The sequence below is a fragment of the Pieris brassicae genome, chromosome 10, assembly GCF_905147105.1.
Source record: "Pieris brassicae chromosome 10, ilPieBrab1.1, whole genome shotgun sequence".
In the NCBI taxonomy this organism is placed as follows: domain Eukaryota; kingdom Metazoa; phylum Arthropoda; class Insecta; order Lepidoptera; family Pieridae; genus Pieris; species Pieris brassicae.
Genome location: NC_059674.1, coordinates 5,485,658 through 5,513,028, shown reverse-complemented (window position 1 = coordinate 5,513,028; position 27,371 = coordinate 5,485,658). Strand labels below are relative to the sequence as shown.

Genomic DNA, 27,371 nt, shown 5'->3' with positions numbered 1-27,371 from the left:
TACCCGGCTAGAATAAACCCGATTAGATTAAATGATACTGGACTGAACATAACTTTTACACGTTTAAAGAAAACACTTTTTTAACGGATTAGTGAACACCGTGAGTCATTTCTGCAAAATCCTGTCCGATATCAACTCCGGGGAAATAAATACAGAAAACACAACTTTCTCTACAGCTGTGATACTTTTGACATTCAACACCTTCTGTCTTCAGTCACCGTGACCACGCACGCTGTAAAGCACGCGAAACGTCGGGAGAAATTTAAAATTATGTTAAATAATTATAAGTTTATAATAATACATAGCTTCAATCCGTTAAAAAAAGTGTTTTCTTTCCTTGTAAAAGCTATTTAACAAAAGACAATTCTATAAATAAGATTTTTTTACTGATTCATCTTTTAATTTGGGAAATTAATTTTTTTCACTGTTATTTATGTATAAGAGAAATTGTTATCAGTTGAAAAATGTAATGGGCAGATATTTTTTTATTGCTATTATTACGCTTTACAATGTCAGTACTAAAAATACGTAAGCAGACTTGTAAAATGCCGGTAAAAATGCTGGAATGGGCAGTTTGATAAATAGTCGGGACTACGGGACTTAGGTTAGGTTAGACATTTCCTTTTTCATAACTTAAATTTACTGAAAATTACATTTTTATCACAAGGTCTGCTTAAAAAGATATTTTTCACCGACTAATTCTGATTTGACAACTATGCACTCGTAACTGCCCAGCTATTTCACTGATGTATGATCAACTTTTAACGACTCATTTTTGTTTACTTGTGTTTTAAAACGCCTTTTAATTTTATTGATTAATTTTTGCATGTGTTTAATTTTTTTCTGTTATTTCTATTATTTTTTTGTGTTTTTCTTTAGGTACATGATTGACTATTGAAGCATGAAGATTTAGTTTAAGTTTGTTTTAGTAGTCACATCCATTTTTTTAAGTATTATTTTTCCAAAAGAATCAAGACTGCTTTTTTAAAATGAAAAATAAAAAAATCTCAATTTGATAAAAAAAATGCAATATTTTAGTATTTTTATTAGATTTAAGTTTTGTGATTTATTAGTAGAATAGGTATAGAGTTAAGGACGTGGATTGGCTTTGAATTAAATTTCAGCTTATTCAAAATTAAGTAATTTTCTTTCTTAGGAAAGCTAACAAAATTCATATAAAAATGTCTCAAAGGTCTACTACGGTACTACTAAAGAGCTACCGTCATAATATCTAAAGTAAAATCAACCCTATAACATTGAGAGTAAAGACCAAATTAGCTTTTGAATTTGGACTAAATTATGCATCGACATAAATACCCAAGATTTATCGATAATCTCACCCAGCTCTCTGAAGAGCAGATAGCTTGGGTCGAGTCCTTAATTCTCGTGATTTTTTATGGTGTTAATATTTTATGCGAATACTCTCATATTATGCATAAAATCTAAATCGAAGTTTTACTTAAGCATTTCTCTCTTTGGCAAATTGAGCTTACGATGTGCTAGATAATGTTTTATGGATGTACCCTCATATTTGTTAAATCAGTCTAATTTCGACGACGTAAAGTATTTATCGCTTTTTGACAAATTGTTATGACGATATGAACGTAAGGCAGTTTTAGGTAATACAGTTGAGAGCTTAAGATTTTTACACATGAGGGTAGTTCACGAAAATTGTTAAGCTATAACAACACATACTTATTTATACATTTAGTTTTGTCTTTTAATTTATATTTTTATGATTATTTGCGAAATTGATGTTTGTAAGACTTATGACTTTCAATAGGGACCAATAATTAGATTTCCAGTTTTTGTCATTACCTTAGTCTATCTGTACTATAACATGCACTGTAGTCATCAAAAATAAATTGAATACTATTCAAGAGTTCAGGGTCGAAAAATCTGATATTACACATATACATTAGACTACATCCATCTTCGTATACGATTCAAAATCGAGACTCCAGAAATCGAACTTAGCGCATATGAGTCATATATCAAAATCGTAATACGACCGGGAATAGTTCGTGTTATTACGTACTACGAGTACGTAATAACACTTGGGTTACGTGTTGGGAACGTAGATGTACGAGCCTACTAAGCCCAAGTGTTTAAAATGATGTAATATTTTTTATAGTTGCGGTACGACCATCCTTCAACTATAAAGAGGACCAAAAGTGTAAAATATACAAAGTGTAATGGACCGAAAATTTTACCTTGTTGCAATATTGTTTGTGTATTAAAAATGATAATCAGTCAAGACAGTCTTATCGCTCTTGTGTCAGTAAGAAAATATATTTCTTATACATAATAATTAATACCATCATCCCTCAATTATATATAATTTTAAAGTTCAAGGTGTACGTTTTTGACTGGTTATGTAGGCACCGCAAACGTGCTGCAAGTATAATGCGTGCTCGCGTCATACTTCATTAACTTTAAAGTAACGACTGATTCTTAAAACTCAATTTTGTCGCTTTAGTCCCATTTCATGCAGGAATCTCTTAATTTTATTTAAAATTTTCGGTTCTCATTACATTATGGAGAGAAAGTGTGTCTATATAGACAATTTTACGAAGTTGATTGTTATAACTAATTGATGTTTTCGATGGTATGTAGGTAGGAATCAAATTGGTGTTAAATGTTGTGGTTCCCTTGCCAAAATAAATTTTAGACATGTCTTCATCATAGAAAAGGAGAAATATCGCTGTATTTTATTTGAAATGTCAAATGTCATTTATATGTCAATTGTTTTCCCGAGAACGCAAATTATTGCTTGACAAGTATTTTATTATAGTTTTGACGAGATTAAGATTAACTGACGTCCAGTTGCGAAATTTCATATTGATTTTACTATATTCAGATTTTTCAGTGAATATGCTATTTTTATGTCGCAGCCAAGCTTAATAATTCCATTCAATTAACAGCCTAGCCTTTTTACTAAATAGCGCCGTTTAACTAGCGGCCTTAAATATATTCAGCCGTACAGTATATAACAACATTTAATAAACAGGCTGTTTAATGCTTAGGCCAATCATACGATAGAGTGGTAGAAATAATAGAGATTAAACATCTGACATTACAAATATTTCTTCAAAAATTAAATTGCTTGAGTCAATCACAGCTAAATTCACATTATTTTTTTCACTACACTCATCAAAGTTGTAGTTTCCGCGCCATATTGACAGTTAGGAGAGTTTTGTTTCGAGTTTGAGATTGGCAGAAAGTAAAACTAAATTTAAATGAACAGTAAACAGGTTAGGCAAGTAATGAACGTCATCGAAGCAAATCATTTGCCTAGCTGTTTGATCAACTGGCCTATATATATAATATATAATATCTTTGAGGCCGCTACTTAAACGGCGATGTTTAGTTAAGAGGCCAGGCTGTTTATTCAACGGCGAACTAAGCTAGTTGCTAGACTTAGTATCTTAAAGAAACACTTAATGAATTTTGAGTGCTGGGAAAATGACATATTACACAAGGCTAAAAATACGTTTTGGTATTTAGAAATGGACGAACTTTGACGTAATGAAATCAAGTATTTGTTTATTATAACTATTACTAAAAATGCGAAGTTTCTGTTGTGAACTATATTCTTTTAAATTAAATTCTGAGGAAATGAAGTCAAAAAGTGATAAAAATCCTAATTTGTTTGGATTTGTCCTAATTTTTACTGATTATACAATTACAAGTTATTTACGTTCCAAGGTAATTAAGCTTAATATCGAATTTTAACGATTGTTAACAGTATTTTTATATAATTTTAGGTTAATAAAGGTGTCAATTAAAAAAAACTACATATCACGTTTGAAAGAGTCTCGAGTTCCTTATTTTCAGCACTACTAATGTTTCATACAAAATCAATGAATCGTTTGAAAACGTTTTCCTATCGTGGTTTAGGGAATTTTTGAAAACGTTATACATTTTAAAAGTGAAATTTTCCTGTTTGGGATAGTTTTTTAAGAACATTTAATTGTAACCCACTCCGTCCTGAATGTCCTGTTATACATATAAAAATTGTTTTCCGTGGCCTATTTTCAAATATATTGCTAAAATTTTTATATATCTTAAAACGTATTTATCCTGTATGGTTTAAGATTTTTTCTATTTTTATCTATATATCGTAATTATTCTCGTCATATCGATTTTATTATTTGATCTCGATTGAAAATAGAGCTATTAACATATCACACATACAATAATTGTCCACGGTAAATTTTCTGAGAAACCTTTAAGCTGTACCACAGACTATTATTTTTAAAGATGCACAGACTACGTGAATTTGTGTGGTGATTTAAAGAATAGATGTTAAATGCACAAAAGTATTGTCTGAGTTTAGTAATGATCAGGTTTTTAATGGATGTGACTATTATAAATATATATTAAATGTGCTCAAAGATATTCTTGATAAAATGCGTTAGAATATTAAGTTGAGTTAATATAATAAAGGTAATAAAAAATGTATACGAAAACCGCTAGAAAAACTCTGCCACTTTTTGAATAAAGTAATAATTTGTGGATTTTTTAAATATATTTGTTGTGAAACACATAGTAACTGATATACATACGAATACATTATTGGTTATTCGAAGGTTTCCCGTTAAGAGGTAATAGAAATGACTATTTAAAATCATTTTAACTACCATATCCATTGTTCTCCATCTCAAAAACTTTAAATTTAAAGTTGCTATGCTAAAACCGATAATATTATATTTTTTGAGTTGGCAATGTTTTTGGAGAAATGCTTATGGGGAGTTAATTTTTTTAAGTGTTACTTGATAAAGTATATCGTTTTTACTCAAGTTAAACACAGCCGAGATTATATTGAACTGTGAGATGTTATTATTAATATTAGTTTATATTTTACAATCAAATAATTACGTACTTTTATGAGAATCTATCGCATTTTATTAAATTTTATCAAACATAAGTGTTATGATATAAGCAAAAATAAGTATATTACTGTTTAATTTGACTAGATATAATAATAAATATACATGACAATGTTGTACGTTTGGATGTATTTATGATAAATATATGTGAGATTTCGATAGTGTTTTTTTTTTTAATTTTGAATTTTGCTTTTTCGCTAAGTTTAAATAAGAAAAAGGATAATTCAAAATTCGAACCACGCGAAAATGCAACACAGACGGTCGTTTATTTTAATTTTGACATTTTCTACTTTGTTTTGTTTTAGCGTAATTTAAATTGTAATTTATAGTCTGTGGTGACATTTTGGCGACATTGATGATACGGTTTTGTTTTTTCTGTTTCTTCTAACGACCGCTAACGTGTTGCATTTTCTTTCTTTCCCGATCCGTTGCTGCCTTGGTGGAACACTTCGAACACACTACACTTCATTAAATACTATATTATTACAAATATATACGAAAAACATATATTGGAATAATTCAAACGCGAAATGTTGAATTATTTTATTGGAATTTTAAACATTGCATTTTCTTGTCAATATTACAACATTCCACACATATACGTCATACACCAAACAAACATTAAACCTACAAAACATACACATAACACTTATAAAACACTTGAAACACACCACAGTTACTTCAGCGCATCGACGCCTGCGCAAACCGAGAACAGTTTCATGGACAGCGAGCTGTTTGAGCAGATACGCGCGTTCGAGCCGGATGGTTTCGATGATTTCGACTTTTACGGTGGAAATGTTAGTATGAAATGAGGTGAGATTTTTATGCATGCTTATTTTCAATTTAATTTACAGAGTTTTTATTAACACATTAAATAAGTAAGCCTTTCAAATGTGACAAAATTTTTGTGTACTCTGCATTTGTGAAAGTCCATCGCCTTTTTATTAGATTTAAAATTTCTGCCAGACCCAACCGTCACACACGCTTGAAAATATCAAAATAAGAATTGTTCAGAAAACATTATAAGTTTAATTAGTTTAGACGTCTGTGTGAAATAAAACAACATTCATTGTCTAAGCATGTTTGACGTATCCTTCATTAGCATTTTGAACTTTGTTAATTTCTATTCTCTATTGAAGAGTATAAATGCAGTGTGTCCCAACGTGCGTCCTATTCGTAAATTTATTAAAATTATTTAGAATTCAAATTTAATATGTTTTGTTAACAATTTTCTAGTGATTTCTTCCTAAAACTTATCATTAAAGCTTTTTAAGTGAACAATTAAAAAGCTTTAATGATAAGTTCATTTTTTAAAATCATTTTTTTTTTTAAAAATTGAATTGTTGTGGGGGGGTGTCATTACAAAGGCTAAGGTGAGGTATGGCACAAAAACGTTTAGAAACACTATACATATATAACTTATCTAGTCTTCTATCTGTAAATTAGATTGAAACAGTTTAAGGGTTGCTGTGGCTATTGTCACAATGATTATTCTAAACCCAGTTGATATCGTAATACCAACGAATTCAGACGTAGGATATAAGTGCAGATCTTAGCTTAGCTTTCTTTGCTTATGATTCACTGGAGGAACGTTTGTCTTTAATTACGTAGGTTACGTCTGAATTCGTTAGTAATACTAAGCGACGGGTGTGACTCACTAACACTAATAGAGTATGTGTAGTCACGTAAGCAAGCATGAGATAATGTAACAACAAATTTTCTAGAACGAATATAATATACGATACATAAAAATATGCAGATATTTCTAATTGGTTAAAAAAGTATATTATAAGTGAGTCATGCCTGTCGCCAAGTGGGTTAAAGACCAAATGTCAGAGATTCAAGTTCTGAACCTGACTGCTAAATTAAATAAGTGCATGATAAATGTATAATCTGGTTTAGAAGAACTTAACGGATAATTTAACTGCATAACTCAGCGTTTCAAGTCGTGGAAGGTTTATAAAAGATGTCAGTTTTGTGATAGTCCAGCAAAGTTGAAGTCACTTATATCATTCGAAAACAAAATATGTTATCTTTAATTCACTCTATCAAAGACACAATATTTAGAAAGAAAAAACACATTATAGATAAAACCTTGTATTCACAATCAACTCTAAAACGTTTTTGTTAATATTTTAATTGAATCATATCAACATTATATCTGTCAAATGGATGTGACAGCGCGTCTTGCTGACGTTAGGTTATTAATTAAGTAAATTGAAAAAAAAGAGTATCATTCTATTTTATCATCTGTCTGAGCAAGATTTTAAAAAGTTTCTGAATTCAAAATATAGAATTCGATGAACATATCGAATACCTTTGTTATAAAATAATTTGTCCTTATTTTTGTGTGCATATATTTTACAGGTGCCCAAAAAACCAGCGTTAAATAACAAGTAACAAGTGCCATAGAAATGCAAGAAATATATATATGATAAAATAAAAATGAATAAAAACCGCAACATATGACAAATGACAGTTCTGGCTGACAGATGTAATATTATAAAAAAGTTATGACAATTATTATTTTTCTTTGAATGGGTCTTAATATTTTAAATGTATTTTTAACTTTATGTACTTCGATGCCTTTATTAAAATGTTTTATTTAGAGATTAAAAAACTATTATAGTGATTATTTTACCAAGGAACATAGCTTAAGAAGTTGTCACTTGACAATTATAGTTACATTATAAACATTTGTAGAAATAAAGATTTTAATTGCAAACAAAGAATTGATATTATGTTATATAACAATTGCGTAGATTATACAAATGATTACTTATTATAACTGTCAATGTTCACAGTCAATTGTCATTTTTAATGGCGCGCAAATTTGCACGCCAATTAGATAAGCAATCTAGAGAATGAAATGAGCGATACTTTTCATAGAAAAATATAATTGTGCCAGCACTAATGAGTACTTAATTGACATATTCTATAATTTTTGATATCTTTGTCTAATTTGAAAACACATCGCTCAGTCTGTTCTTTAACTTATGCGTTAGTTTTAAGATGCACCTTAACTGTGCCACCAGCATATTTGACACTATTCTTGAAATTGAAAACCTATAAATGAATAAGCTTGTGGCACTATAATGAATGTTCAAATATTTTCATTTACAAATTATTGAGATTAATTTTCATAGTTAGTGCCATTATCAGTAAAAATATTTGATTACTGCATTTAAATATATAAATCGTTTTAAATCTATATCTTTTATGTAAAATAGATTTTATGAACAGTGAATTTATAGTCACCTGTGTAAACGATATCCTACGCATTTATTTTGACACATGACAACGCGCGTGAATTTACCTCTTGACACATAAGACGCCTCTATGGTTAATCATAAATATATAACCTAATGACGTTTCACGGTGTATAAAATAATTTTGAAAAAACAGATCTAAGTCTGGATATAGATGATTTCAGTTCACGTTTCTATCGCTTCTTTTATAACCTTTTTACAATCAACAATCGTGGTTACTAAAGATTACGAAAGGGACTAGTGTGCCTGCCATATTTTATTAAAACTTTTCTTTGTATATCACAACTAAAGAATGTCCATTAAAATCTTAGCAAAAGCCGTACTTACGGCCTTGTCTTAAGCCATAGATGAACATAACGAATGCGTCCTATGTCAAGAGCGCTACGAAACTAGTTTCATATTAGGGATTAAATACTTTTCGAATTTATTGAGACGATGCAACTCCCACTGCAGCAAATGTCTTATGAACTATTTAATTTTGACAATTCGCAGTTTTCCATTTAAAAATCTATGACTGAATTGTCGGCCTTTGAATTAAGTGTGATATCTGTGGCCTTATTTTCGGAAGATGACAAAATTTTTTCTATGCCTTTAGCTTCTATGTATTGAATGACAGCTCTATTGCTTTCTCGCTCGCACAAATGTCCAATGGTTCCCGCTATCCGATTCCGCGTGCTCACTTTTTTTTGACAATTAATAAGCGAGAAGGTAATATAGCGGTTATTTAAGAGTAATTCTTTAATATCGGACCGTTGGAGTACGTTACAATTACGAGAATACATACACAGATCAGATTTTTAGTCAACGATCCGTATATTAAAGAAATGCTAATTCGATAGTAGATATGCATGTGTCCGTCTGCTTTCGTTATATATGTAGATGTAATAAATACATATTGATTGTTTACCTGGTATTTTATTTACTACCCATATATAATACAGTAAAACCAGATATCGAATGATTCTTGATGAAAAATTCTTGAGCGCTTTATAAGGCATTTCTGCTGCGCACCACCACTATATGGAATACCTACTTAATAAAGTATTTCCGAACCAAATCGACCTAGGTCCTTCAAGATTAGAGCCTACCAATTTGTAAAAGGCTGAGTACGTCCTCAGGAGTTCTGACAGAGTCATTGTCCATGGGCGGTATCAGTTATATCAGGTCAGCCTCTTATCCCTTGTTCTTTAAAAAAGAACTCATATTTGAAGACAGTTAAGGCGCACAATGCGAGCATTAATTTTAGGGGTTGACGTAATAATTATGTCGTATTAAGAATTTTAATTAAAAATAACTCAGTAAAACGAAGGTTATTTATTTATGATAGGACGAGTCACGTGTCAATTTTTATTTATTTTATTACAAATATAACCTTAAAGATTTTTATTATTAAACCAAACAACAAACGTCCTTATCTGTTGTGGCACTAGTCGTATACCATTATCTAAATCCTCATCATCAGCTCTGATTTCATCTAAATCATATTCCACTTTATCAGTACCATAATACTCATTAAAATTTTTGAAAAAACTTCCGTTTGTCTCCCACTTCAGTTGTAAAAATTCTGATTTCCATTCATTAGCTGCTAATGTTGTCTCTTTTATATTCTCTATTCCTATGTTATAAAATAAATTCTTTAAGAACACATATTTCACCCCTGTTTTAACAGTATCGCATTTTTCTAAATAATTCTCTAGTCTGATTAATAGTGTTCCATCATTCCAATTCTGTAATGTCAAAACGTGAACGCCCAATGGCAGTTTGTCAATCCCTGAAAATTCATTTGTCAATGTCAGCCATTTTTGTAGATGCATTTTCGTATTCGAAATCAAATATACAAGTTTTAACTCAATTTCTTTGGCTAACTTCTTTTCGAACACTTTATTCGGTTTATATTTAGATTTGGATAGATATAAATAATGCTTCCCACTTATAGTGATCCCTTTTCCGTCCATAGTTTCGTTTAAAAATATATTAGTGCCCGAGTCGTCGGTCATAATTCGACGGTGGATCATAAGATCTATGGTTCCTGGTATTAAGGAAGATCCGCCTTGTGATCTATCGTTGAAAACTGCGAAACGAATGTCTTTCTCTGTATCTTCTATATAAATTTTTGATGTGACTGGATAAAAGTTACCTGAAATTTTAACTTTCGTTTCAAAATTAAACGCATACTGTGTAAAACTCAGACGATTGAGCAATTATGGTGCGTTTGAACATGTGAAATATATTTTACACTCCAGAGTGAAAACCCATCAAAACTGTGACAGCACATAGATTAAGCACAGTCTATAATCTTTTAATTCTTAATAAGCAGTGTATATGTGGCATCAGCTTGTGACTTTCTTCCTTTAGGTCGTAAGTCGATTTCGTGCGATTCGTTCGTTGATTATGATTAAGGAAAAAAGGTGACTAAAACATACTGCATGCATGCTGCCTTAGATCCAAAAAGTCGACGGCGTGTGTCAGGCACAAGGCTGATAACTTGCTTATTAGAATAAAATATCACGAAACAGTTACAAAAATCTGAGCCAGACCAGTTATACTGGTTTTGGATAAATCCATTGAAGTTTTTTGCTGTAATATATAAATTTATTCTTCTATATATCGAAGCTTTATCTACTATGGTTACTAAATAACATTTTTGCCAGAGTGCCACCAAAATAAGTTGAATTGAATTTTGTCATACGTGGATCTCACTTTGGACTCTTGCTTGAAAACAATTATGATATACGGAAGTCTTAGTTCACGTTACCATGCGACTTTGAATATTACCGTTAAGACAAAAAAACGTATACATACCAGCTATTTCATCAATATTATATGGTTCATACGTAGCTCGTCTATTCTTAATTCTTTTAACCGTTTGCCGTCCGTTCGAATCGGTATAAAACACTCCATCGTTATTTAACCCTGTGGAATATCTTATAAAAACTTCCTTCCCATAATCGTCTTCGGGTAATGGTCCAATAGTCCAATCTAATTCTATAAATGGACTATTGACATATAGTTTTATAACCACAGATGCATAATCAGCGTACCCAGTATGTATTTCTTGTACTATATTTGTTTTATATACTTTTGTGTCTAAATAATCTATTATTGGTACTGGATTAGGGTCCATGGGTCTAAATATATACACTCCAGGGCTTAATGTCTCGTTTAGTTTGTTGAGTTTATCTGGATCATCCGATATGTAGTAGAAAAATTGTATGTCTAGTGAGGTGCTAATGTTATTTGATAGATTAATCGATGATATTTTGTCTTGATCCAAATTTATTTTTATGTACTGGAAAATAAAAGGATTTATTATTTATTTATTTGCGTCAATTGTCCAGTTAGTCGCGAAATGCCAACTGATTGAAGCATGAAAATATACTTACCTTATTCTCTATAAATGTATCTTTAGAAAGCACTGCATAATATGATTCATCTTTTATATCATAAACTCTATATTTTGGTGTTTGTTCTATGTTTGGTTTCTCAGTGTAACCAATTTTAGCTTTCTCTAAAATCTCAGTTTCTTTTGCAATGTCTTTTATTGTTGTCACTACGTCTGACGTTATTTCTAGTGTTGAAGTTTCATGTGTTGCCGTTTCTGTTGTTGCTATTGCTTGTATTGCTAATTCTGTCGAATAAGACCTTAGTGTTGCTTTTGTTGTACGAGTTACATCTTTTGAAAATACTTCAGGTTTTATACTAATCGAATCTTCTTCTAATAAATGTGTGTCGTCTGTTGTAAAAGATCTATGTGTTGTTCGAGTAACGTGAATTGCTATCACATTTTGCATTGATGCCGTTGAACTTTCTGAATTCGATTCTGTGGATGTCGAACTTTTTGAGAGCTCTGTCATTTCCGTTGAACTTGTCTCTGAAATCTGTGTCTCTTCTGTAGAACTTATTTCTGACGTCTGTTCGGTTGAACTTGTTTCTGAAGTCTGTTCGGTTGGGCTTGTTTCTGAAGTCTGTTCGGTTGAAATTTCTTCAGTCGTTAATTTGGTTGTTGTTGGTACTTCTGAAGTTTCTGTGACTTCTGTTGATGTTGATGTTTCTGTTGAAATTCCATCTGTGGATGTAATTTCTTCAGTCGTACTTCTTTCAGAGGCTTGTATAGTTTCTGTTGATGGTATTATTTCTGTCGCCTGTGTCGTTTCTGATGTCAGTATCGTTGTTGTTACAGATTCGTATGCTTCTGAAGAAGATGGCGTTGTTTCACTTACATCTATTGGTGATTCAATAAAATCTGTTGGATCTTGTCGAAATGACGGTTCTTCTGTATTTGATTCTGAAAATATTGTAATCTACACGTTACTATATTGCAAATATGTCTTCTAATATTAGTGATCCAGTCGAAGATTAGGTCTCCGGATTTTTTATTAAAAAAGGATAAACTAAGTAATGTTAGTTTAGTGATTTATATAAAATATTCTAAATATCATATCATATATAGTTTTACTATTTCAGGAGCCTAAATAAATGCCCCAGTCCTAATGACGTAGAATAACAAAATATCAAATTACCATCTTCATTAATGAAAGCATTAACAACTGGCGTCGTCCGGGTAATTTCTACATATTTATCGGTTACAGGTAAAAAATAAATCGGTTTTCCAAATGTAGTCTCTTCCGTAAACAACAATTCGTAAGGTTCTGTTCTTTTTGGGATCTGATCAGACAGCGGCGTTACAACACCTCTGTTATCAGCTAAATAACTATTAATAGACGCGTAATTATCTTCCTTTTTATTTTCATTTGATTCTGCATAATCTACGTTGTTTTCTATATATTCTCTATTATTGTTATAATCAAATTTCGACGAATATACTTTATCTAAGTCATCAACTTCATCATAATTTGACATTTCTTCAAAATATGTTTTATTATAAACGTCTGGTGCTTGGCGTATATAATACTTCTTTTGAGGATGTGGGCTTAATTTTTTTATTATTGATCGCTTTTCTTTTATTATTTTTTTAAAGAAGTACGATTTAAAACCCAGAGGTGGTATATCGGTCGCAATGAAGACTAGTTCGTGTTCTGATTTCGTACTTCGAGTAGGAATTTTCAGTACATGGGTAGATATTGGTAGAAGTGAGGCATTTATTACATTACCTGAAACAAATAATAACTTGTGGCTTTATGTCAAAAATCACCCATTTCGGCAGTAACGTCCAATAATAAAAAGCAGCGTTTTATCACCTCAAGGACAAACGTGACTGTCTCGGGGCGGTTTCCAAAACTTACATAATTTCCAAAAAATACAATAATTATTACTATTGTAATTTATCAAAAAATACAAATACAAACATTATTAATACCCTTCACAGAAATAGGCTTCCTAGGAATGCCTATTTTCCCTGACACTTGAAGCCAGTATGGGCCCGCAGTTTTAGAATTTTTCTCTCATCGGATTTGGAGTCGTTCGTTGCGCCGGTTGTCCTTAAATTAATGAATTATACCCATTGTTAAATCTTACCGTTTGGCTCAAACACGACATATTTAGCTTTCTCTACTGGTATTCTTACGGGAGAAGACACGCGCCACGCTAATGAGTTATATATTATAATCTGAAAATTAAATTCACATAGAGTCACACAGTATGAAGTAAGTGAACCCAAAAGCAAGTTAAAATTTGATACTCAATAACAAGGTCTAAGGACCAAAGTGTGATGTTCATTCTATAATTTATGAACGTACAAAAATAAATAGCTATATTATATACTGTATAAAGAATCTTTGGAAGTAATTTAATGATACCTGTTTGAATCTGTGAATGTGTAAAACAGTAATACAACAATTCCTTTTTTTACGTGTCAATTTAATTGTCCCATTATTATTTCTGAGTAATTGTATGTTTTATGTACCTTGCCTTGCCTTATTTTTTTAAATGCATCGCAACCTGGAAGAGATCGCTTAAAAACGATAAGGTTCCCATCCGTTTTATTTAAGTTTTTTAGTTGTACATTTGGGCAACGAAGTATAAAATAAAAAAGTGTTGGTGTTTTTAGTCAGTTACAATGTATTCATATAAAATAATAACAATACACGTCTTGGTAAAAAATTAACAATATTGAAGATGATAAAATGATTTTTAAGCACAATTTTTCAATGAATTTTTTATGCTACAAAATTTGTTGTATATATTATAACTTTTATTTTGATTAAAATAGCATTTAAACACTTTGTACAACAACATTAACAAACATTACATATTAGTAAGATTAAACAATTATAAGACAATACTACTTTCTTTGTCCTATTTATCACAATGTGAATGGGGTGGTGTGTCTCACATTCTCCATTTATAGTGAGATTTTAAGTGAAGTACAGCTATTATATATAAACTTACATGAAATGAGGGCGATTGCGTGATAGCACATGTCGACGAGTTGAACTCACAGCGATGGTATTTTAGAGAAACTGGGCTTTTTCGAAGTTTGCTGGAAATAATCCTAAGTTTAGGTTCTTAATTCATCTTATAAAACCACGACTCCGTATTACTATGAAATTTCAGCCAGTACGGCTAGTGGTCGTCAACAGGGCGATTTATTAGCAACTTAGTCCTTCGACAGATTTAGTTTTGGATAAGGTGATTGTGTTCAAGGTCAAAATTTAAATACCACAATTTTAGCTATTTTCGTAAATAATTCGGATCAAATAATAATTAATACAGATTTAAGTTGGCACCTGGCATATACAGGTGACCTGTATATGCCAGTATAAGTATCGCAATACAGTGATGAAATGCAAGAGCAAAGATACCAAACTTTATAAATCTGTTTTAAATTTCTCTTTATCAATTTTTAATTATTATTATTACAATGTAGGTAAAGTGTATTGTAAATAAAGAATACCTTATTAGTACTTTTAAATATTATATAAGTGTAAAACATACTTAATCCCGCTTTCAATCAACGCCATAGCTCTTTGTATTGCTACATCTAACTTCTTAATGTAATAACTTTTAGCGTGATCCCGTAGTGCACCCGAGATTATATTGTGGTCTTGAACTACACCTATTATAAAAAATATGAATATTAAAAACAAAATTATAATTATCTTTTAATTTTGAAGACTTTTGTTAACACTTTATTAAATATAATTGTTATTAGGACTACACAGGCAACCAGGAACCAGTGTGGGCCAGCAGTTCCTCCAGATTTGGAGTTGTCGTTTGCGCCGTTTGCCTTTTGGTCAGGAATGACATGAGTTGCGGATTTACAAATTTGTCAAGGTGTGGGCTTGAAGTTCTGGCTCAGGCTGTGAAGTTTGTACCGCCCTCGCCTCCACAATTGTCATATCCTAGATTATTTTTACAATCCAACAATTTCGTTGCATTTGCACGTCAAATATGTGAGTTTGATTTTTAAGCACAACATTATACATCAACCATCCAGTTCGCAGCCTCCAACCAGTAGTAGGACTGACATATATAAGTTTATAGGGGGAAGAAGGAAAAACATTTTCCGCAATTTGCTCAGGGCTCAGGGGTGGATGGTTGGGGGGCAGCAAACCAGCTGCTTACTCTAGAATTCTGTAGTCGTAGCAACACCGAATGTACAATGACAAGTGAGAGGGGAAATTCATCGGCATATTTGTTACATACTTCTACGTCAAGATCTGTTTGATTTCTTGCAGCAAACAAAGTAAAAAATGTGTGCATGTACTAGTGTACACACGTAAGAAGTGAAACTTCTTTATGACCTTTTTTTTCGAAAAATGATCTACTGTATGCAACTTAACACAAATTGGTTAAATACAGTTATATAAGATAAAGTTTAACAAAATGCTTTTATCATAGACATGAATACAAAAAATACAATTATTTCATTTTACCTTATTACTACTCAGATTGTTACAGAATTTCATTAATTGTAATACATATCATTACATATCATTATTACTATCATTGTTATCGTTATTATATATTGTTGTTATTACTGGCTTCGAATCTCTTCGAGTCAATAAGAAAAAGATGGCGCGTAACGGAAAAATGTGACGGTAAATTTATTTCCAACGCCGATAAAGAAGTTTCACTTCAATAATTACTATGTAGGTTAAAATTGTTAAACACTATATTTATGTTTTAGCAATTCTAAACAATTATCTATAATATATATTCGGAAATTTGGCTTATTTCAGATAAGCATTCGTTGATCGGACATCGGACATGAAATATTTAACTTGAATACTCATACTAACCTTCTTGCTAAATTTTCCTTTTTTTGCAATCCTAGAGTTATTAGAAGTAAAAGTCTTCTGTACGTACCTACGGCTCGCCTTTCTGCGACTTTTAATGGTTAAGTGAATAGCAGTTCACTGTTTACTGTTGTATAATGTTAGTAACATTGATGAAAATATTGATATATTTTACAACAGTCTTCCAACCTACCGTAACTTTGTATATAATGGGCTCTAAAGTATAATCATTTAGTTTTAGTTATTATTTTGTGGTTATTTGTTTTTATTGCCCTTGTTAGATTATAACATATCTAATATAACTGATGTGTGTAAAATTTGTGATGTCATATTTTCTTGAATAATTTTATGCATACTCGTTGTTTTAGTACTTATAAATAAATAAACCAGTCTTAATAGAGATTCGGGTCGGAGCACATGTTTAAACCACGGATTAGATTCCCTGATTCCCTGACTAGAACACTGATCATATATAAATCTAATAGGCAAGTAGGTGATCCTGCGCCTGACATACGCCGTTGACTTATCGGTTCTAAGCCAAGGCGGTTTTCTCACGATGTTTTCTTTCACCGTTCGAACAATGAAATGAAAGACGCTGTGACACTGCTACAAAATAGTACATAAATTTTTGATTGTCAAGCTTACGCAGAAACTTACCCATGATCCACATAAAGTCCTCTAAAACATTGTCAAATCCTAATTTAGCAAGTACTTGCAATTGTTTTGACATCTGAAAAAAAATATTAAGTTTCAAAGTGAAAACTCGATAAATTATTCTCTCTAGGTGTTTTGTATGCGGACACAAAACACATTTGTAGGTATATGTTACCCATTCACACACCATTATTCCCCTACAAACATGCACTCCTTAAAAAATGTGTACACAGGAACACCGAGTTTCCTAACACAAGTATTCATTTATTACTTTTTGGGATACTTCAACAACTGTAAAGATTTGTTTGTAATAAAGATATTTCTTTTTTGTTAAGTGCATTAAAACACTATCTAAATGAATGTTAGGATTCTAAAATAAAACGGCTGGCTCAGTTGTAAAATTATTATTTTAAATCTGAGTTTTTAAGGCAGGTTTTGCCGCGCACCTTCACCAATTCGACAAAGGGTCCTGCACTAAAAGAGAGTACCGATTCTTCAAAGACCGGCGACGCGCTTATGAGTACGCTACCAGGTATGCCTCCTGCCCATTCGCTATATAAGAAAAATAAGATGGTATCTAAAATTAATGAACAACTTACTTGTAAGAATACATTACCAACTCTAATAAAATACTTTAAATCTGGTCGTGATGTATAAAATCCAGTTAAATATGCACTTTTGTCATAAGCGTACGGAAGAAAGTCGTCTTGTTTCATTTCTAAAGTTGGCCTAAAATAAAATATTAATAAATTCAAGGCAGAGCTGTTGCTTTCCTCGTTCAATGCGAGTTCAAGGTGCACTGCGACAGAGACCAAACTTTTTAATTTTCTTTTAATATATTTTTAATTATTTGTATTACTATAGGTTTAAATTTAAATTAATTTGTATGTTCCTTTCTGGCGGAAGTTTTGACTTGCGTTCCTTAGACAATCTAATTCTTAAAACTCCTACTCATAAAACTGAATTCTACTGTGTAAGGTATCCTGCTATGGAATTCCTTACCAATTGATATCAGACGAGTTTAGTCTTTAAATTTATTTAAAATTCTTCTTTTTGATAATTTTTCTTCTGCCTCGTAATTAGCTACTCCTTATATATTAATTATTACTCAATTAACCTTTGTATTAGCTATTACATTTTTGTTTATACATATTACTATTTATATTTTATCTTTAGATGTTACATGTTCTCAAAATAAGTTTTTTAGTTAATTAATTATGCACTTCTTGTACTACCCTCTGTAGGTGTTTTTTTATTGTATTGTGGTTGCCTGGTAGAAATTGCTTGTTAGCGATAAGGCCGCCCGTTGTCTAATAACTTATGATTTTGTTTCTTTTGGTAACGAAGTGTAAATAAATGAATAAAAAAGTGTTCAGAATATTGTAAATACTGTATATTTGTGTGTTGGAAATAAATAGTTATATGTTTAAGGCAACCCTACACCAGCTTTTTTATATGATATTTTATAGATCATTATATAATACATATTCGAATATAAGAACTCATCCTGTATTCGAATGAGAATTCTCGACAAGAACAGGTTTCTTGCATCGGCTATCTATGGCGCGTCAGTGTTTCAATTATGACATTCAAAAATGATTTATGACGTTTTACATGCAATTTTAATGGTTTGATTGTTATAATGTTTTTTTTTCCCTTTCTTGGCCTGCACGGTTTGTGCGTCAGCCATGTTATAATGTTATAGTATATATGTCACTAGCTTTAGTATATATGTAAATGATTTCAATATGTTCCACGTCCTGGTGGGCCGAATAACTGTGTACAGTTTGTGTTTCCTCCACACCAACTTCCTTTATATTAAGATCATTTATACAATAAATAAATAAATATTATTGTTTAGTTATAGTTGTGTACTATTTTGTATATCCGAGGCGGAAATGTATTTTCGGGTATGACTCTGAAAGTAGCAAGGATAAGTAGGACTCATCCCACACTTGAATCTTTGCTATTCAGAGACTGGGTGAGCAATACCCATTAAAACCACCTTGGGATGTTACAAAAAATTTCGCCAGCCGCATCAAACCCGAAAATGCATTTCAACCTCGGTATAAAAAGATAGACAATAAACGTTATGCAGTCAGAGAGCGGGATAAAGTTGTCAGTTAAGAATTGTTACCCTTTTAATTAGTACTTTAAAAGCAGTAAAACATACCGATCATCATGTACAGCCTTTAAATAACAATGAGGTGATGAATAATGTAAGTAAACTTGTGTTCTATCCGCGTACGTCTTTTCGTTCGCAGCGCTGAAACAATTACTCACTATGACGTATTTCGTTTGTCACAAACACAGGACAAGAATTAAAACGTTTTAACTCACGCAATCAAAGCCTCGATATTTCTGAACCATGTTCTGGCTGAGTAATACCCATTTCGACTTCCCATCATCACCAGAATATGTTTCGTTTTGTAGTATGGCGCTTGGCGGAATTTCATTAGTGATATGAATAAGTTTACCTACAATAAAACAGTAAGTTATGTAAAAGGAGTGTTGGCCTGGTGACATCAGTGTACGACTCTCATTCCTGAGGTCGTAGGTTCGATCCCCGGCTGTGCACCAATAGACTATCTGTCTTAGTGCGCATTTAACATTCGCTCGAACGGTGAAGGAAACATCGTGGGGAAACCAGTTTTCCTTAGACCCAGAAAAGTTGATAAATGATCATGAAACAGATTCAGAAATCTGAGGCCAAGGCCTAAAAAGGTTGTAGCATCACTGATAAAAAACGGTGGATTTTTTATAGCGTGAAGTACTTACTCGTTCTTCAATATTGGTGAAGGTTTTCTCGCTGGTAACTAGCAGTGGGTCAAAGCAGGAGATGCTGAAACAGAAGCCTGGAGGGGACCAATACCCATCGAATAGTTTGTTTGTATATATATCTGTTTCCATACCTGGCAAAAAGTAATGGTATGTTATCGTGGCCTTGCTTACGAACTGCGTAACAACAAATGTCTATTATCTTTCTATTGTAAATATTATTCACTTACCTAGGTCGTCACTCCCTCTCCACAGAAACTCCAAAGCATTCCTGTCCATCCTAACCAGTTCATCATCAAAGCTAATGGGATTGACAAAGAGACCATCGAAACCCATCTGAGCCATAAGAGACGCGTACTCACGGGAATGGCCGAACACGTCTGATTGCCACGCCACGAGTGGTTTCGCACAAGATAAGAAGGTTCTATTTAATTTTCTGTAAAACAGAACACATCTTTCACAGATAATAGGGAGAATTTAGACATTTCGCGCCAAATATAGTGTTACGAAGACGGGTCGACTGCAATGTTTCTAGATTTTTCCACTAGTTAGAGAACTTTTCAGCAGGCTGTAATATGATTTCTGACCGTTTCAGGAGAGGGTCAATCACATATTAGACAATTGTAATTTCCATAATGTTACCCTAGTTTTCAGGAAGCTGAAACCTTTTTTTAGTCGGTTTCAGAACATGTGTAGTAGAGTGGTGCAGTTTTCAGGGGACCCGTTTTCAGGCGTTTTCAGGCCTAGGTATACCCCTTTGATGAAGGAATATTCTAGACCAAACTTTCTAGGTGTGAGACAAGGACGAAATGATACGAGAGAGAGAGAGAGAAGATCAGAACTTTCTCGAAACTAGACTGAGCACTCTAGAACGCCGTACGACAAGGACGGAGCAACGTGCGAAAGAGACAAAGAGTGCGGACGTTCTAGAATGGTGCAATCGCTACTCAGTAGCAAGCCCGCCTAGAAAGTTCTCGAATATTGTTTAGAATTATTCCCAGGGATATATAAGCGAGCCGAAACGCGACTAGTCGCCTTTAGTTTTGAATGCGATAACAAGAGCGAAACACCGAAGCGATAAAGTGCATATAAGTGATAAAGTACTGTGTGAAGTGTGTATAAGTGAAGTAATTAGTGACTGTGTTTTTGTGTGCTATAAGTGCATTTCTGAAATTAATAAGTGCCCATAAATTGCTCATTGATTTTACAAGAAATAAACCTTTGAAGAAATCTACGGCATTTTCTATCCGATCCCCTAGCTCGTAACAATAGGTTAGTTTGTCAAAGCTATCTCAGTATTGAGACATAGGGTTGTAACATATAATATGTATCCTACGTTTAATAAGTTTTTGACATACCTACAGAAAATCCTGACCGTCTAGACTACATCACTTACACAAATTCTTACGTTTCAATGTACCTAAACAACGCTTCTAGGTTTGGGCCTTAGATTACTGTATCTGTTTTGTGATACTTTATTCTAATAGGCAAAATTGCACACGATGTTATTCTTCATCGTACGAGCGTGTTTAATAGGGACAGAATCTAGTCTATCACAACCGGCGTACGAACGTATGACCTCTAGGATGAGAGTGCTGAAGTCGAACCAATAATGCTCATAAATAATATAGCTATATTTTATTCCATTACAAACACATACGAATAAAAAAAAGTTTTATATAGGTATATCACGGGTAAAAGCTTCCAAGACTTTTAATTTTTTTTTTAATATAACAAAAAACTAAATTTAAGTACTATATGAATTATATATGTATACATATTGAGATGTAATCTGTGAACAGTTTTCGAACACCATGATTTGTATGTATACCTACAATTATGCAATATTTTTCTGCGTATGACTTGCTCATAAGGTGACAGAGAATAAAGTTTATCGTGTACGCATTGCAGTCTGTCTCATGCGTTAAAACAATAGTTATATATACGAGAGTAGATGTACTCAGCTTGTAGGTTAAGTTAAGTAGTTTGGTATGTAAAAAATGTTTCATAATTTTTCTCAATTTTTACCTTAAAGAGTAGGTATAGCTGTCTATAATAGATTGGTAACTGGTTGTTGATCCTTCGTTCATGCCCCAGCCACCTCCAACAATTGTGAGACGTCCTTGCCGAAGAAGTTGGTATACCATTCGACGTACTGACAAAAAAACACCTATAAATCTGCAGAACATAACTATGGGTTCAGGTGAAACTGTATGCTCTAGTACCCTTGATCTGGGGTATACCGATTTGAATATCTAGCCTGGACAATTCAAATCCAAAAAGGCCTAGGAAAATATCTATAGGAATGATAATCTTATTAAATAATTTTCTCGGTTGGATGCGTCTGTTAGGAGTATATGGGGCATGCATGGTCCTGTATAAAATACAACTTAACATACCAGTTCCATCACGTCTCGCCCACCAATAGAAGAAATATGGAAGTTCAGAGTCTGACAGCGTGAATCTGAAAAAGAATTACAGAATGTTTAAAAATATCTGCAAATATCAGCAGATGCTATCGTAGCAACATTTTACGGTTTGAGATATCTATTTCTCATTAAAAACGATAAAAATCAATGGCGCTACAACCTTTGTAGGGCTGGGCCTCAGATTTCGGCATCCGTTTCATGATCATTTGCTAATCGAATAGGCAAGTAGGTGATCAGCCTTCTGTGCCTGACACACGCCGTCGCCTTTTTGGGTCTAAGGCAAGCCGGCTTCCTCACGATGTTTTCCTTTACCGTTCGAGCTAATCTTAAATGCGCACATAGAAAGAAAATCCATTGGTGCATAGCCGGGGATCGAACCTACGACCTCAGGGATGAGAGTCGCACGCTGTAGCCACTAGGCCAACACTGCGACAAAACAACGAAAACTATCTAGTTTTCGTTGTTGTATTGTGTAACTATATAAGAGATATATTTAAGAGTAGAAATAAACAACAACAATGAATAATATATATCAGTAATTTACACGAATCTACAAAAAATATTTTATAACCGTAATAAGCACAAATACAAGAAAATCCCAAACAGACAGTAACCGTATATTCTAAATTGTGTTAACAAACACCTCCGAATGTATAACTGGGCGTGCCAATTCCTAAAAGGAATGCACTTGAGAGCCTTTTGGCAGTGTGTGCCCATGGGCGGCGGTGTCACTTAGCATGAGTTGATAAAAAAAACAACCTCTATTTATTCCCATAAATGGTTACAGCTCCTTAGAAACATTATGTAAAACAAATAACTCGGCGATTAAAAAGAATGGCGGAGAGTATATTGCTATCTTCTCTTCCGTTCTACGCCTTTAATTTGAGAACTCGCAGTAAATGCAAAATTTGATAAATAATATGTATTTCTTTATTAACGTTGATAAGTGAACATTGTTTTACCTATATGAATTTTATTTCTTGTACGAATAGTAATACTTACTTTCGTTCATTATTTGCCCAAAGTTCGGTTATCGTCGCGTCCAACACCATTTTCATGTTATCCATGGTTGCTGCTATTGGAAGGTCCACTGGAAACATAGCAATCGTGTTATCAGAACACATATCGCCAGTCAATCCTAGGTTCGAATTTAGCATGACTTCAGATGAATACAATAAATAAAGCATGTTGCAAATATGATCCTTTTTTTGATATCCGACGTGGAAATGCATTTGTACATCCCCTGTCCCCAAAAGAAGCAGGTATATGGGGCTAGAGCCCCACACCAGAATCTCTGCTATTCAAAGACTTGGTAAGCCATATCCACTAAAACCTTGGGTAGTTCCTACAAGGCCGCGTTAGAGAGGCTCCTGGGGCCTAACTGTTACGCTTCGTACCTCCGGAGCAGTATACATAACATAAGAGATAGGAGATTAGTATATCATCTATTATTTACTCCGCGTTTTCTACCCTAGCATTCGTCCAAGAGCTTTCCTTCTCGTCCTGTAGTCACTCTTTTTATCAGCTATTAACTGCCTAAACTTGGTATTTACAAAAATCGTGGTACGATAGAGGGACTACAAAGACTTATTGTGAGCCAACGAGGAATTTGATGTAATTCATCATTTTTGTTCCAGAATTGTTCTATCCCCTAGGGAAAGTATGAAGAACCCATATTTTTTAAACATATATAATTCAGGACGTTTGATATATTTGATAAGTGTTTTCCTCGGTGTTGGTTAATCTATTCATTTGTTCCTGATAGGTCCGTTCTGTTTCACCAACCACTATCTATCTGTTACCTGTATTATCGAAATCACCACCGGTCCAGTAATCGTCGAAAAATTTTGAAAACCCCAGCTCAGCGTGAGAATGCGGCACAATATGGACATTGAGGCGGTCGTCTGATAATGTCGGGCAGGCCTAAAATTAAATGCCCTAGTTAGTATCTTGACTTAACACACAGCTCCCGTGTGTCAAATTCAATTCGTTGTGGAGTAAGTAAGTGCTCGACCAGTCTAACCACTTAATGACCGGCCAGTAGTTTGTGCTAATTTACGTTTTAGAATACAAATACAATAATCTTTATACCTTAATCGGATACACACGTCTGTTAACGTACAGATTAAATAATAAAAGTTGAATCAATTCCACTGTTTTAACTAACACTAATCATCTTTCATATTTTCGCTGTGATGATAAGAGATATAATATTTTTCTTAGCTGTTAGAACAGCGTAAATACACAGATTAATGACCTATCAACAGGCGTTATATATTTACAAACGAAATATACTTACGTCATAGCCGCAAGCTTCTCCTAATTCTTTAAGGGGAGTTAATAAATCCACAATTTCTGGTTCCATACAAGATACACACAATACACAGAACAATAGTAAATACATTGAAGTTTTATTTTAATAGTCTGTCTCTTTGTCTATGCTTAAATAAAAGCTGCTCTCCAATATCATAAATTATCCATACACGAATAATTATGAAATATATACTTATATTATATATAAAAAATATTATTAATACCCATTCTATAGTTAACTATATAAGAAACAAGATTAATAAATATTAATTAAAAACGAACGTTGTATTAAACACACATCCAAATACTGAATTTCATTGATGCTATTGTTTACAAACAATTACTGTTATGAACAATGTTTTTAAAACATAATTGTTTATTGTGATTAATATCCCTTTAGGAAGGAAATAAAAGAATATCGATATAATTCGAACTGTGCCTGTGTACTGTATGTGTAATGGACTTTGTATGTGCGCATCTAACACTTGGACGTACGGTGAAGGATCATGCTGTAACCGTTAGGTCTCAAATCCAAAAGTCGTCGGCATGTGACAGGCAGAAGGCTGATCACATGGTATGGCTAGAAATAAAATTGATTAAAGAACCGGATGCAACTAATTCTAAGACCAATATAGTGTTGCAGCGCCACTGAATTATTCTTATTCCTATATTTAAAAGTGGTGGTAAAATATTTTAGTAAATTTTATTGAAAATGCTCTTAATAATACTTAGATGTAATTTTTTGCAATTTTCGACGCACCATTCATCGTGCCTCAAGACGATATTAATTATTTAAGTTTTTTTTATAGAACTGGGCTTACCTGATGGACATGGACACTCTCAATGGTGAAATGTCTAGTCGAATTGTTTCGGAAATACTTCTGTGGGCAGCTGGTTCCACAGTGATGGTGCGCGGCAAAAACTGCCTTTAATGGTGTGTGTGTTTGAGTAGCTTATTATTCTTATTTATTTTTAACGAAATAAGCTACTATAACAGATTACTTCCATGCTAGCCGTATGGCTATTTTACATTTATATATATATATATATATACATACAAAACAATACATACACATAGAAAAAACAACACAACATTACCTAATTTAAGGTAACCTCCACTGTACCTTAGTATAATAACAACGAAAATGATGACAAAATTCTGTAAATTTGGCTTGGAATTGCTTCCACATCCACCGTATTCTCCAGATTTAGCTCCCCTTATGCCAGTACTCAGAGCTCAAGAGTATGCTCCAGAAATTTTGAGCAGATGAGGTAATTGCCGAAACTGACTATTTTGTGGAAGACAATAAATAAAATAAAAAAAATGTGTGCGTGTACTAGTTAGTGTACACACGTAAGAAGTGAAACTTCTTTTTATTTTTATAAAAATGATCTACTATATGCAACTTTAGACAAATTGGTTAAATAAAGTTAAAGTTTAACAAAAGGCTTTTATTATCATAGACATGAATACAAATAATACAATTATTTCATTTTACCTTATTACTACTAAGATTATTATAGAATTTCATTAATTGTTATAGAATTCTTACTATCATTGTTATCGTTATTATATATTTTTGTTTTTCGAATTTCTTCGAATCAACGTAATCGATATCGTTGAAACGTATCGAATCGGCGCGTAACGAAAAACTGTGACGGTAATTTTTTTCCAACTCCGATAAAGAAGTTTCAATTCAATAAAAAAATTCTTTTTGTTTCTTGCAAAAGAAACCCTGTTACAGATATATTTTTTAAGAAAATAAATTAATCTATTGTTTGTCATAATTTTTTTTATTGAGTAAGACAATTCGTACTTCAAAAATGGTATTGAAAAATTACATGAACGTTGACATATAATCGTTGATATTATATGAAATAATTAAATCAAATATTATTTTTAAAATCTAAGTTAGCTACGAACTTTTCAGACCATATAATATTTATTCTCTTTAAGATCTATTAGTCTTTTTTCATACGATTATCTATAAAAAACAATTCATGGTGCACGAATAAGTAAGCACGATCTAAGGAGAATCAAACAGGTATATTCCGATTATAAATAGATCTATATAATTGTATTTAGTTCAATGTAAATGTCATGACAGTGAGTTAACAAGACAATGAGTGCCAATATATATAGTAATTGATTGATGCATTGCCAATATTGTACGGCTAAGTGTGAACCGTTAGATGAACTATTTGGTTTCGCATTGTGTTTAATGCGACATGTTATTGCGCTGTTAGTAGCATATCTTACCTTAAATTCGTTTATAAGTAAACATAACAATAAACAGTACAATTTAAATTTACAGTTTTCTTAACCCGCATTAAAGTTATAATAAAAATAGTTAAAAATAAAGACAATAATAAATAAATAAATGTCTGGCCTCAAATTACATCTCAACAAGAAAGCGGTGGTTTTGTTCACACTGATTATTATTATTCAGTGGAGATACGGGTTCTACTCGGGAGCTGTGTCTTTGGTAATGTTTCTTTTAAAGTGACCTAGATTACCAGCTGTTAGCAGCAGCACACGTCGTTGTTTGTGTTTACGACATGCTGTTTCAGCATAGAAAGAACATTGGCACAGCCCAGTTTTAAACAGTCCTTGGTTATGAAAAGGTTTAGCTTCACCATAATCTTCTCCCTGGCCTAAGCCTAATACGTCTTCGAGCACAGTCTCCATTCTGTGGTAGCTTCTGGTTAGGTCATAAAATACAACAGTGCCCTCCATGTATGGCTAACCATAACGTAGAGCCTCACCCAAGGCGAGAACAAATTAAAATTTAAATAAATTTGCCCTCCGCTTGGTACTCGAACCCCAATAAGAAAGTC

At 32.7% G+C, this 27,371-nt stretch overlaps 2 protein-coding genes across 8 annotated transcripts in view; one reads left to right on the top strand and one right to left on the bottom strand.

Annotated features, from left to right (window-relative positions):
* Positions 1–9,067, top strand: part of LOC123715650 (signal transducer and activator of transcription 5B) — a 28,943-nt gene extending 19,876 nt beyond the window's left edge. For 3 of the 7 annotated variants that reach the window (XM_045670855.1, XM_045670853.1, XM_045670854.1), the window contains exons 21-22: positions 5,569–5,689; positions 7,260–9,067. In XM_045670855.1, the coding sequence (XP_045526811.1) occupies positions 5,569–5,689; positions 7,260–7,292 (154 nt within the window). In that variant the 3' untranslated portion in view covers positions 7,293–9,067. Of the gene's footprint in view, positions 1–879; positions 5,054–5,568; positions 5,706–7,259 lie in introns of those variants that run through there. The other 4 variants (XM_045670857.1, XM_045670856.1, XM_045670859.1 and 1 more) reach the window with 2 other exon arrangements.
* Positions 9,068–10,160: 1,093 nt separating this feature from the next.
* Positions 10,161–24,047, bottom strand: LOC123715638 (lysosomal alpha-mannosidase-like). Its single transcript, XM_045670835.1, has 17 exons — positions 24,023–24,047; positions 23,223–23,310; positions 22,191–22,255; positions 21,820–21,946; positions 20,022–20,227; positions 19,792–19,925; positions 19,354–19,490; positions 19,187–19,279; positions 17,613–17,742; positions 17,017–17,089; positions 15,056–15,176; positions 14,510–14,600; positions 13,637–13,727; positions 12,682–13,272; positions 11,545–12,446; positions 10,964–11,450; positions 10,161–10,738 (listed from the first exon to the last, which is right to left on the bottom strand). Exons 2-17 carry the CDS (start codon positions 23,285–23,287, stop codon positions 10,557–10,559), a joined length of 3,495 nt encoding a protein of 1,164 aa, XP_045526791.1. The 5' UTR covers positions 23,288–23,310; positions 24,023–24,047; the 3' UTR covers positions 10,161–10,556.
* Between the last annotated feature and the right edge of the window lie 3,324 nt (positions 24,048–27,371).